General features: G+C 59.8%; 2 protein-coding genes and 1 long non-coding RNA gene across 3 annotated transcripts; 2 read left to right on the top strand and 1 right to left on the bottom strand.

The window, feature by feature from the left end:
- Window positions 1-718: 718 nt before the first annotated feature.
- On the bottom strand, window positions 719-4162 carry LOC150003889 (uncharacterized). The gene is made up of 3 exons (XR_016512334.1): window positions 4048-4162; window positions 3226-3342; window positions 719-1500 (listed from the first exon to the last, which is right to left on the bottom strand). It is a non-coding gene; the product is annotated as an uncharacterized LOC150003889 (long non-coding RNA).
- EXOSC4 (exosome component 4) lies at window positions 1141-3136 on the top strand. The gene is made up of 3 exons (XM_090283239.1): window positions 1141-1472; window positions 2419-2625; window positions 2730-3136. The coding sequence occupies exons 1-3, from the start codon at window positions 1302-1304 to the stop codon at window positions 3087-3089; spliced, it is 738 nt and encodes a 245-aa protein (XP_090139365.1). The 5' UTR covers window positions 1141-1301; the 3' UTR covers window positions 3090-3136.
- A 43-nt stretch (window positions 4163-4205) lies between the features above and the next one.
- GPAA1 (glycosylphosphatidylinositol anchor attachment 1) lies at window positions 4206-7521 on the top strand. Its single transcript, XM_090283167.1, has 12 exons — window positions 4206-4357; window positions 4549-4728; window positions 4811-4922; window positions 5093-5240; window positions 5321-5422; window positions 5509-5705; window positions 5776-5972; window positions 6056-6209; window positions 6373-6468; window positions 6624-6814; window positions 6893-7063; window positions 7189-7521. Exons 1-12 carry the CDS (start codon window positions 4284-4286, stop codon window positions 7430-7432), a joined length of 1866 nt encoding a protein of 621 aa, XP_090139293.1. The 5' UTR covers window positions 4206-4283; the 3' UTR covers window positions 7433-7521.
- The last annotated feature ends 3613 nt before the right edge of the window (window positions 7522-11134 follow it).

Here is an 11134-nt window from a genome sequence, read left to right as displayed (position 1 = left end):
GGGAACTGACTTCACGGTACTGTCCCAGACAAAACACTAGGCTGATAAACTCACAAAACAGCAGCGTCAACACGCTGAAGGAGAGGTTGGCTCATTATAACTCACAGACCCTATAACAGATCAGCTAAAATGTCGAGTTTTCAACAAAAAAATTAAGAAACATGCAACAAAACAGGTTAGTGTGCCAAATTCCCAAGAGAGGTCGGCTATAGTAACTGCCTTTGAAAGGGCCCACGTTTTGGAGTTTGACATGTGCCCACTGCCCGCAATGGGGCAGAGGCAGGATCCATCCTGGTACATCTATGCTATGGAGTTCAAGCAGGCAACAAAAAACTAATGAGTTTCGCAGAATTATTTAGAGGGATTTCATAGGGTATTTTTAAAAAATATTGTATTTATTTATTTTTTAGAGAGAGGGGAAGAAAGGGAGGACGAGGGAGAGAGACATCGGTGTAGAAGAGAAACATGGTCCAGTGGCCTCTTGCAAGCCCGGAACTGAGGACCTGGCCCACAAGCCAGGAACGTGCTGTGACCGGAGGCCCGCGCTCAATCCACCGAGCCACAGCAGCCGGGGCCATAGGGTATGTTTTAGTGAGAAACAAAAAAGTGTAAGAAATGATCCCATCAAAAAAATAACCTGCGTTCCAAAAGCTACTGTAAGACCGTACACGTATTTGTGTGTAATTTGTACGTAATTACGTGAGCACGGAGAAACACCTGGAAATCACCATTTATTAGGTTAAGTTAAATGGGGGGAGGGGCGTGCGGACAGAAGAACGAAAACGTGGAAGATTAAAACTGCTCTAAGAAGAATGAGGCCACGTGCGCGCATAATACAAAATCACGTGTCCATTTTCAAGTGAACAAATGTAAACACTAAGCGGTAAGAAAACAAGAAAAAGTGTGTCTCAGTTTGGGCGAATGGATGCATTTACGCCCGCGAACCTCCAAGGGTCCAGGCCCCGGAGAAGCAGCGGAGAGCCGGGCGCCGGCGACCAGGGCGGCGTGGGGCCGCGCGCTGGGCCCCCAAACCCTCTCCACCCCGGCGGGCGCGGGACAGCCCCGCCTCCCGGGACCAACACCGCCACGGTCCCCGGGACCGGAAGTGAGGGAAGCGGCGCCGCCAGGAACAGCAGTTCTCTGAGACCGGAAGTTGGGGATCAGGTCTGCCCGGCACCGCCCTTCTGAGGCCGGAAGTAGGGAGCGCGACCGCCGAAAACTGTAGACCCCCCAAGAGGTCCGAAGTCGGGGTGTTCAGCGTAGTTCCCCGTAGGCGGAAGCCGGTCTGGGGACCGGGCAGCATGGCTGGGTTAGAGCTCCTGTCGGACCAGGGCTACCGGGTGGACGGGCGGCGCGCCGGGGAGCTGCGCAAGATCCAGGCGCGGATGGGCGTCTTCGCGCAGGCGGACGGCTCGGCCTACATCGAGCAGGGCAACACCAAGGCGCTGGCCGTGGTCTACGGGCCGCACGAGGCGAGTGGACTTGGGCGAGCCGGGTGACCTGTGGGGGTGGCGGCGGCCACGAGGCTGAGCAGGGGGGCGGCAGCCCGCGCACGCGCCCCGAGTACGAGCCCAAGCTGTAGCCCTTGTGCTGTGATGCGCGGTGGTCCCTGCCTTTTTCATCCGCCCCTGACCCCTGCGCCCTGCGCTTCCTCAGAGCGTCAGGTGCACTCCCCCCGCTGCTTCACCTCTCCGGCTTCACCGGCTGGGTGGCACCTCCCCAGACCACCTTGTCCAGCTACACGCTTCCCTGCCTTTCTGCACCTGTCACCTCAGACACCAATTTAATTTCTCTTTCTCATCCTTGGTCTCCCCGCTAAGTTCCGTGAGCACAGAGACTTTAAGTAAAATCCCGGTTTTAGCGCCAGCCTCCAGCGCTGAAACAAAGCCTGCCAACACAGACACTAAAAATGTTTGCTCTGCGCCGGAGTCTAGGAGCCCAGCTTTCCTGGGGGAGGGAGCTACGAGGGGGGACGCCAGCGGGAGCAGAAGCAAGCATGGCACCTTTGCGGAGCAGAAAGGCTACTCGTGGCAGAGACGGGGAATAATTCCAAATGACAGTGAGGGTTTCTAGGGAGGCACAACCTTGGGGCTTTGTAGACTAGGGACAAGATTTAGGACCTTATCGGATGTGAAGAGGAGGCAGCCTGGCTGTAAGCAGACTGGCTTTGGCTACAAATGGGAAATGGATAGAGAGGGGATGAGGCAGGGACAGACACAGGGAGGCCTGTTACGAATTAAGACCCAGACGTGAGGGTGGCTTAGAGACTGAGCAAGGGGCCCTCCCCAGGCTACGTTTTGGAGGTAGTTGTGCTTGTTGCGATGCTGGAGGGAGGCTGAGGTTCTGGGCTTGAGCCAGGGGGTGGAGTAGTGTGAGCTGGTAGAAGTGGGCTTGGCTCACGTGTCCTTTCTCCCCCAGATCCGGGGCTCCCGGGCACGAGCCCTCCCAGACCGGGCCCTCGTAAACTGTCAGTACAGCTCTGCGACTTTCAGCACAGGTGAGCGCAAGCGGCGGCCACATGGGGACCGGAAGTCCTGCGAGATGGGCCTGCAGCTGCGCCAGACCTTTGAGGCAGCCATCCTCACGCAGCTGCACCCACGCTCCCAGATTGACATCTACGTGCAGGTGACTGAGCAGGCAGCAGCCCTCAGCCTGGGGAGAGGAGGGAGCTGGAGGGTGGGAGGGGGATGAGCGCGGGCAGCCTAATGGACTGATGCCACTCCCTGCAGGTGCTGCAGGCAGATGGTGGGACCTATGCGGCTTGTGTCAATGCGGCCACGCTGGCAGTGCTGGATGCTGGGATACCGATGCGGGACTTTGTGTGTGCCTGCTCAGCTGGCTTTGTGGACGGCACAGCCCTGACGGACCTCAGCCACGTAGAGGAAGCAGCTGGTGGCCCCCAGCTGGCCCTGGCCCTACTGCCGGCCTCAGGCCAGATCGCACTGCTTGAGATGGATGCCAGGCTGCATGAGGACCACCTGGAGCGGGTGCTAGAGGCCGCTGCCCGGGCTGCCCGGGATGTGCACACCCTGCTGGACCGTGTGGTTCGGCAGCACGTACGTGAGGCCTCTATCTTGCTGGGGGACTGAGCATCCTGCCACCTATGCCCAGAATAAAATCCACACAGTTCACTGCACTTTGATATCCCCACAGTAGTTCAGAGTTTGGCCTGATGCTGGCTTGTGGGGGTGAGTAGGGACCTTCCCCCACACATGAGCTACATACCTCTTGCAGCCTCAGGATTCGAACCCTGAAGAAGGTGGGCAGAGTTCATCCATCCCTGGTTGGAGAGAACAGCTTGTGTCCAGAAGGGTTCAAGGCAGCGGATCAGTGACGTGGGGCCTGGCAGATTGAGCCAGGCCATTAGCCCCTGGAGTCTGTTACCTCACCCCAGCACATGCAGGGCCCTGAGCACAGGGTCTAGGGGAGAACTCAGCTGGCTATGGGTACCTACTGTGGAGATGTGGGGGCCATGCCCACATTCTAGGGACTGACTTGAACTAAGTGGCCCCTTTCCCCCTGGAAACTCTTTGGGCCTGTCCTACTTAACTTGGGCTCCAAAAGCACAACAGACCCACGGTCTCACCTGGAGTTGTCCCGCCTTCAGTGGGACAAAGACACCCCTCCTTACCAGTGCTCTTGGGCAGACTCCCCCTTCCTCCTGCTGCTGCTCTCAGACCTGCCCGAGCCCTGACCACCGGCCCTGCAGTCTACATCCGGAGGCTGCTTCTCCCCTAAAGCCCCGGGCACCTCCTGGCCTGGACAGGAGTGCTCCCCAGCTTCTCGGAAACCCGTTTGGGCTAGTAGGCCATCTGCGGCTTCCTCCCTGTGGTCACTGACCCCGATGGCAAGTTCATTCTGTGGTTCTCGGGACACGCACTGCCATTTTTGGTGACCGACATCCACAGGAATGAGTGCCAACGTCCTGCCTCTCAGTCCACAGGAGCCCCCTTCTCACCGCTCCACCGGTGCTCGGGCCTGCCCCTTCCAGGAGCAGCGCCTTCCGGGCACCCGCGCTCTGGCTGCCGCCTCCGGCCTCCCACCCACCTGCCTAAGTCGTCTCCCGCCGCTGGTTCGCCGGGAGCCTTGAGCCAGAGCGCCCTCCTTGCCCCGCCAGCCAGACCTCGGGCGCGCGAGCCCCGCCCCCCGCGCCCCCGTCACGCCCGTCCTTCTCGGGCCTGCGCCGCGGCGCGAGGGCCGCCGGGACCGGAAGTACGGGCGGCGTGGAGCGGGGCCGGCGGCCGTAGGCAGCGGCGGGAGCTCGGTGCCCGGGCTGCCCCGCCATGGGCCTCCTGTCGGACCCCGTGCGGCGACGCGCGCTCGTCCGCCTCATTCTGCGCCTCAACGCGCCGCTCTGGTGAGGACCAGGCCCGAGGGGCTTGGGGCTCGCCGGCGCCACCCGGGGCAGCCGGCCAGGGTTCAGCTCTCGTCCGGCGTCGCTGGTGCCGGGACCCCGCATCCAGGTCCCTCGGGCACGCCCCCTCGACCCCCGGTGCAGAGGACGGGCCGGGTCCTAGGACCCGCTAACGCTCCGTGTCCCCTCCGCAGCGTGCTGAGCTACCTGGCGGGCATCGTCTGGTTCCTGGCACTGGCCTTCCCGCCGCTGACCCAGCGCACTTACATGTCGGAGAACGCCATGGGCTCCACCATGGTGGAGGAGCAGTTTGCGGGTGGAGACCGGGCCCGGAGCTTTGCCCGGGACTTCGCTGCCCACCGCAGGAAGTCGGGGTGAGCGGTGGAGCCGCGGGCGTCGGGTACACAGTGGTGGCCAAGGCCAGGGAGCTCCACTCAGAGGCTGTCTTGTCTCTAGGGCTCTGCCAGTGGCCTGGCTGGAGCGGACTATGCGGTCAGTGGGGCTGGAGGTCTACACACAGAGTTTCGCCCGGAAACTGCCCTTTCCAGATGAGATCCACGAGCGCTATGTATAGTGGGGGGGGGGGGGGGGGGCGTGTGCCTGAGACCAAAGAGCATCCTGAGGGGGAGGCTTGGGGCCAGGGATATTCCCGGGGGGCGTTCTATGGACAAAAGGGGAGAGGCTCTAGCCGTCTAAGGGGGGGTCGTGCTGAGGTATCCCCACCATTGCTGTGTGCAGATGGTTTCGGGCACCAATGTGTACGGCATCCTGCGGGCCCCACGCGCTGCCAGCACTGAGTCTCTGGTGCTCACCGTGCCCTGTGGCCCTGACACCACAAACAGCCAGGCTGTGGGGCTGCTGCTGGCCCTGGCTGCCCACTTTCGGGGTGAGTCTTAGGGGCCACTCCCAGCAAGGGAGGGTTTCGCCACTGCCTCAGGCCCTGCTGACCTTGCTTCTGGTCTCCAGGGCAGATTTACTGGGCCAAAGACATCATCTTTCTGGTGACGGAACACGATCTTCTGGGCACCGAGGCTTGGCTCGAAGCCTACCACGACATCAATGTCACTGGTGGGTGCTCTTGCCCTGCCCTGGCCCCTCGTAGGCCACTGCCCTCACCAGCCCCCCACTGGCGGCTCACTCACCTGCTCCTACAGGCATGCAGTCATCCCCTCTGCAGGGCCGGGCGGGGGCCATCCAGGCAGCTGTGGCCCTGGAGCTGAGCAGTGATGTGGTCACTAGCCTTGATGTGGTCGTGGAGGGACTCAATGGGCAGCTACCCAACCTTGACCTGCTCAACCTCTTCCAGACCTTCTGCCAGAAAGGGGGGCTGCTGTGCACACTCCAGGGCAAGGTAGGGCTGCTTGCCGGGGTGGGGGGGTGCAGGGGCCTGTGGGGACGCTGACTGTCTCCAAACCTCAAAGTTGCAGCCCCAGGACTGGACATCGATAGATGGGCCCCTGCAAGGCCTGCAGACACTGCTGCTCATGGTTCTGCGGCAGGCTTCTGGCCGTCCCCATGGTCCCCACGGCCTCTTCCTGCGCTACCGCGTAGAGGCTCTAACCCTGCGTGGCATCAATAGTTTCCGCCAGTATAAGTATGACTTAGTGGCAGTGGGCAAGTAAGTGGCTCTAGTCCCCTCTCCGCATGCTCAGGGTGGGACAGAGGGGCCTGGGCCAGCCCTGACCCTCCCCTCACTGACAGGGCTCTGGAGGGCATGTTCCGCAAGCTCAACCACCTCCTGGAGCGTCTGCACCAGTCCTTCTTCTTCTACCTGCTCCCCGCCCTCTCCCGCTTCGTCTCCATCGGCCTCTACATGCCTGCTGCTGGCTTCTTGCTCCTGGTCCTCGGTCTCAAGATATCCTCTGCACCCCCACTGTCTGTCGTGGCCGGCCTCAAGTCCCCTCCACTCTAGGCTGAGGAACCCCCCCATCCTTGGGGTGGGGGAGTGGGGGTGAGCCCTGGGTCATCCACCGGGCAGGTCCCATCATACCTCTTGTCAGGGTCCTTGACTAGGCCACGCCCTGGAACTGTGGATGCAGCTGCATGAGGCTGGAGTGGGTCCTAAGGAGCCCGGGGCGGCCTCTGGACCCAGCCCTCCCCTACCTCCAGCACAGGTGATGATTCTCCCACTCCTGCCCTTGGGGTGGGCTTCTAGGGCCCCAGGAGGGCACTACTGCTGCCACTCAGTCACAGCTTGTGGCGGGGAGGTGAGGATCCTTGGGCTTGCCTGGCCCCAGGGCCCATCTCCAACTACCTGTGTGCCCCGCAGGGCATAGGGCTGGCTTCCCTCGTCGCACCCTTGCTGATCTCACAGGCCATGGGCCTGGCCCTCTACGTCCTGCCGGTGGTGGGCCAGCAGGTGGCCACCCAGCACTTCCCCGTGGCCGAGGCTGAGGCAGTGGTGCTGACACTGCTGGCCATCTATGTAGCTGGCCTGGCCCTCCCACACAACACTCACCGGTGAGGAGCTGGGCTGAGTGGGCATAGGCAGGGGGGCCCCTGGACATAGGCAGTTGCCTCTGAGCCCTTGCCTTGCAGTGTGGTGAGCACACAGGCCCCGGACAGGGGCTGGATGGCGCTGAAGCTGGTGGCCCTCATCTACCTGGCACTACAGCTGGCCTGCATCGCCCTCACCAACTTCTCGCTGGGCTTCCTGCTGGCCGCCACCATGGTGCCCGCTGCCGCGCTCACAAAGCCCTGTGGGCCCCGGTACGTGCTGGTCAGCCCCCTCGCCACCCTGAAGGCCTGAGCCCCCCACCCAGGACCCGTCCACCCCAACTTGGTGCCTGTGCCCCCAGATCAGCCCACCCACCCAACCCTGCTTCTCCCCCCAGGCTCCTCTGTGCTGCTCTGCTGGTGCTGACAAGCCCAGCGGCCACACTCCTGGGCAGCCTGTTCCTGTGGCGGGAGCTGCGGGAGGTGCCGCTGGCGCTGGCCGAGGGCTGGCAGCTCTTCCTGGCCGCGCTGGCACAGGGCGTGCTGGAGCACCACGCCTACGGCTCCTCGCTCTTCCCGTTGCTGGCTCTGGGCCTCTACCCCTGCTGGCTGCTCTTCTGGAATGTGCTCTTCTGGAAGTGACGTCCCCTCGCCCTGTGGCATGAAGACTACAGTGGGAACTCCCCAAACACTGCTATTCTTCCAAAGGAATAAACAGGTGTGCTGTTCCAGCTGCAGTTGTCCGAGTGGGCCCTGGGCCGGTGTGGGAGGGGTTCTGCCTGCAGGGCTCGGCATTCCTGCACAGCTCCTTCCTGGAGGGCACTGCCCTGGTCCACTCCCCAGATGGCATCTCTGGGAGGTCTCTCCTCGCGGGGGGGCCTCGGGGCTCCTGCCAGCACCCCAAAGGACAGTGAGGCGATATTGGCCTCAGTGTTAGTGGCAGAGCTGCACCCCCTGGAGGAGCAGCTCCCAACCAGTGTCCCTTCGGTACCGCCTGTGGCCTGGCAAGTCCCAAGTAGGAAGCCTCAGCCCCCAGCACCATCTGGTCCGGCCCCAGTGGGGCTCATCTCCCTGTGAGAGGTCCTGGCTCCACAGTGGGGGCTCACCTGGCACGCCCTCAGGGCTAGCACCCAGAGGGGTTTCTCTGGGGCCTCTTTCCAGAGAGGTCCCTGCTGGTCCCGTTGAGGGGTGTGTTGCACTCTATCCTGCACTGTGGGGGTGGGGGTGGGGCAAGGGTGCTGAGACCCACCGTGACCAGCAGCCTGTCTGGCCTGCTGGTCGCCAAGGTACTAGAACCTCTATTCACTTTCTACGTGGAACAAGTTTCCATCCCATCTCCAGGACCCCCAGGAGCACCTTCCAGGCTGGCCTCTAGGTCTCTCTGGTCAGCCTGGCACCACTTGTCCGTGGACCCCGTCTTCCAAGACGTGTGGACGTCTCCACTCGGTCGTGGTCTCCTGTAGCCTGTCCTTGTGGGCTGGCATCTAATACAAAATCCCTTCCAGCCAGACTTTGGCTTCAATCAACCATTTTTAACTGAACTAAGGCAGTTGCTTAAACACAAGTCACGAGAACACACTAAATCATGGAACGTACAAGTGGGGACAGAAGCTAAAAGATCTTCTCACCCGGACCCGTGTGGCTCGGTTGGTTAGGCGTTGTCCTGCAAAAGAAAAGGTCACTGGTTAGATTCCCAGTCTGCACTTGCCTGAGTTGCAGGTTCCGCTCCCAGTTGGGCACCTACAGGCAACTAACTGATTGATGTCTCTCATATCGACGTTTCTCTCCTCTTTCTTTCTCCCTTCCTTTCTCAAATTTTTAAAACAAAAACAAAAAAAGATCATCTCAGTTGTGTCTGAACTTACCTGTGCAGAATTCTCCCTGGCTGCACACAAGAGTTGAAGGGGGACTGTGGGAATGACAGAGTTGATTTGTTGGGGAGGCAGTGTTTCTGTTCTGATTTTCACTGTCACCCGATCTTTTTAAAAGCCAGGTGGTAAAGATGTAGGTCAGATGTAAAGGGATGAATATAAAATCCTAAACTTTCCTTTGAAGGTGTGTGGCAGAGTAGTCCCTTCTCCCCCACCTCAGTTCTTAGTCACAGAGCCCCACTTTTGATGGGAGCACAGGCCACCTCCAAGTAAACACTCCCAGTCTGTCTGCAGCCAGTGTGACCATGTGACTACGCTGTGGCCGATAGGACACGAGCAGAAGCTTCAGGGGCAAATTCTGAGGCCTCGTGTACTTCACAGCACGTCTCCTCCCCGTGGGGAGGTGGACATGATACTGGGACAAGAGGTACAGCCCACATGAAGGTCGGAGCCATCACAGTGGCCCAGATGGCTAAACTGGGCCTTGTGGACAAGGAAAAAGGGAAACGACCTTGTCTAAGCCATTGTTATTTGGAGTTTTCTGACACTGATCTTCCAACCAATGCAAGAGGGGCTGCTGCTGAACCAGTTCACACGGGGACTCAGGTGGTGCCAGCTGGATAGGTTGAGAAGCGTGTATTTGCCGTGTGGATAATCAGTACTTGATAGTAAGCGCTCACTTGTCGCCCAAGCCCCAGAAGAGAAGCATGATGGGGACAACCACTTTCTTACTTCCTGCCACTTCCCCAGCACAGAACCAGGTACACCATAGAATATTCATACGTATTTGTTGAAGGAAAGACTCAGATCCCAGTGAACACAATCATGGAGGTGAGAAGGAAGCTCTGGGAAGGTAGACCTGCTGCCTTCCACAGGGGCCTAGGGGTCTGCTTGTAGCTTGTGATGTGGGGTGAGGGCACCAAGAGTCCAGGGTAGAGGCTTGGGGACAACCTCTAGCCAAGCAGGCCGCTCCACCCACTTGTCAACACCCCAGATCCTCTCAGTGACCAAGCTGTGCCCAGATGCCCACCTGGGGCTTGGGTCACCTCCAGCCGCTGCCCTGGGTGTGTCAGGTTTCCTCTGTGCTCTAAGACCCTTTGCCAAGTCACCCAGTCCACTGAGGCTTTAGTGTCAGGACCTCAAGAGCTGCTTAGGGCGGCGTTACCTGTGACCTGCTCCCACAGACTCCAACTGCCTTCATGCCCACACTCAGGTCGTTTCCCACCCAGGCCCCTCTCCTGAAGCCCTGTCCATGTGAACTCCACCTCCTGTACGTGCCAGTGTCACCTCTAAGTATTTGTGTCCCAGCCTGAATACCTCCCACCTCACATGCACCTCCTCCCGCAGCCCCACGAGTCTCCTGTCTGCCTCGGTATATTTGCCTCCTCTGGAAGCCAGGTCAGTGGACTCACAGCACAGCATCTTCGTGGCTGGCTTCTCTCACTTAGCACAGTGTTCAGCAGGTGTCAGTGTTTATTTTCTATGGCCGAATATTCCAGTGCATGGACCTGCCACATTTTGTTTATCCATCCATCAGGTGATGGGCATCTGGGTTGTTTCTCTTCTTCTTTCTTTTCTTTTCGGCTGTTAATGGATAATGCTGCTTTCAACTTTCATAAACTCAGCCAGCGAGAAACCTTCACCACCCTGAACACTGATTCCTTCAATGGACTTTCATTCAAAGCTGCCTCTCCCAGTTTTGTCCTTCTTCTCTATCAAGTTCCTCCTCTGTTCCCTGGACTTGCCTCTAGTTCTTGTTACCGCATGCGTGTCCCGAGTTACAATCCTCCGCTATTCTTGAATAAGCACCCCCCTTTTATTTCCTGGAAAAAAATAGATGCTTTATTTTTAAGATCAACATTACCCTTGATTAATTTCCAGAGTTCTGAAAAAGTTGACTGACAATTACTGCTAGTTTTTTCCCTTGCTCTTACGCGAGGAGAGGGGGAAGCAAATTTTCCGAGGTCCGTACTCCTTCACCTTCACTGAGGACTCGCCGTGGTTTCTCGGGGAACCTTGGCTGCTGCGGCTGTCGGTTTCCGGGCATAATCAGTGCCTGATAATCCTTGTCATTTGGATGAGGGAGGGCGGTGTTCATTCTGGAGAGGCGCCACCGCAGCCTCAGCGCGTGGGCCCTGCGGGTAGGCGAGGGGGAGTGCGCGAGCCCCACCGTACCCCGCTGCGCGGCCTGTCTGCCCTCCGCCCGGAGGAGCAGGATCCGCTGCCCAGCGCACCAGGTCTGGACCAGCTGCTGGGCCGTTAGTCCGGGCACAGGGGGCGCAACTCCGCTAAACCCCGGAGACCAGCGGCCAGCAAAGGAAAGCCGAGGTAGTTGGCCGTTGTCACGACAACAGGAAGACGCAACGGGGCCAGTCCTGCCGGTTGCGATGACAACCGCACCACCGCCACTCGGACCCCAGCCCCGCCCCGCGCTCTCGCGAGCTTTAAGCTCCCGTGTCGCCGCAGGGGCCGA

The sequence above is a fragment of the Furipterus horrens genome, unplaced genomic scaffold (assembly GCF_987537825.1).
Source record: "Furipterus horrens unplaced genomic scaffold, mFurHor1.1.pri manual_scaffold_7, whole genome shotgun sequence".
Lineage (NCBI taxonomy): Eukaryota > Metazoa > Chordata > Mammalia > Chiroptera > Furipteridae > Furipterus > Furipterus horrens.
Note: the sequence above shows the minus strand (reverse complement) of the source record. Positions and strands in the feature narration are given on the sequence as shown.

What these genes read in the sequence shown, in the direction of transcription:
- EXOSC4 (XM_090283239.1), top strand. Translation starts at nt 1,302, where the DNA reads ATGGCTGGGTTAGAGCTCCTGTCGGACCAGGGCTACCGGGTGGACGGG. An exon ending in TGGTCTACGGGCCGCACGAG is followed by an intron (nt 1,473 to 2,418) that starts GCGAGTGGACTT and finishes TTTCTCCCCCAG; the next exon opens with ATCCGGGGCTCCCGGGCACG. An exon ending in AGATTGACATCTACGTGCAG is followed by an intron (nt 2,626 to 2,729) that starts GTGACTGAGCAG and finishes CACTCCCTGCAG; the next exon opens with GTGCTGCAGGCAGATGGTGG.
- GPAA1 (XM_090283167.1), top strand. Translation starts at nt 4,284, where the DNA reads ATGGGCCTCCTGTCGGACCCCGTGCGGCGACGCGCGCTCGTCCGCCTC. An exon ending in CGCCTCAACGCGCCGCTCTG is followed by an intron (nt 4,358 to 4,548) that starts GTGAGGACCAGG and finishes TCCCCTCCGCAG; the next exon opens with CGTGCTGAGCTACCTGGCGG. An exon ending in TGTGCACACTCCAGGGCAAG is followed by an intron (nt 5,706 to 5,775) that starts GTAGGGCTGCTT and finishes CAAACCTCAAAG; the next exon opens with TTGCAGCCCCAGGACTGGAC.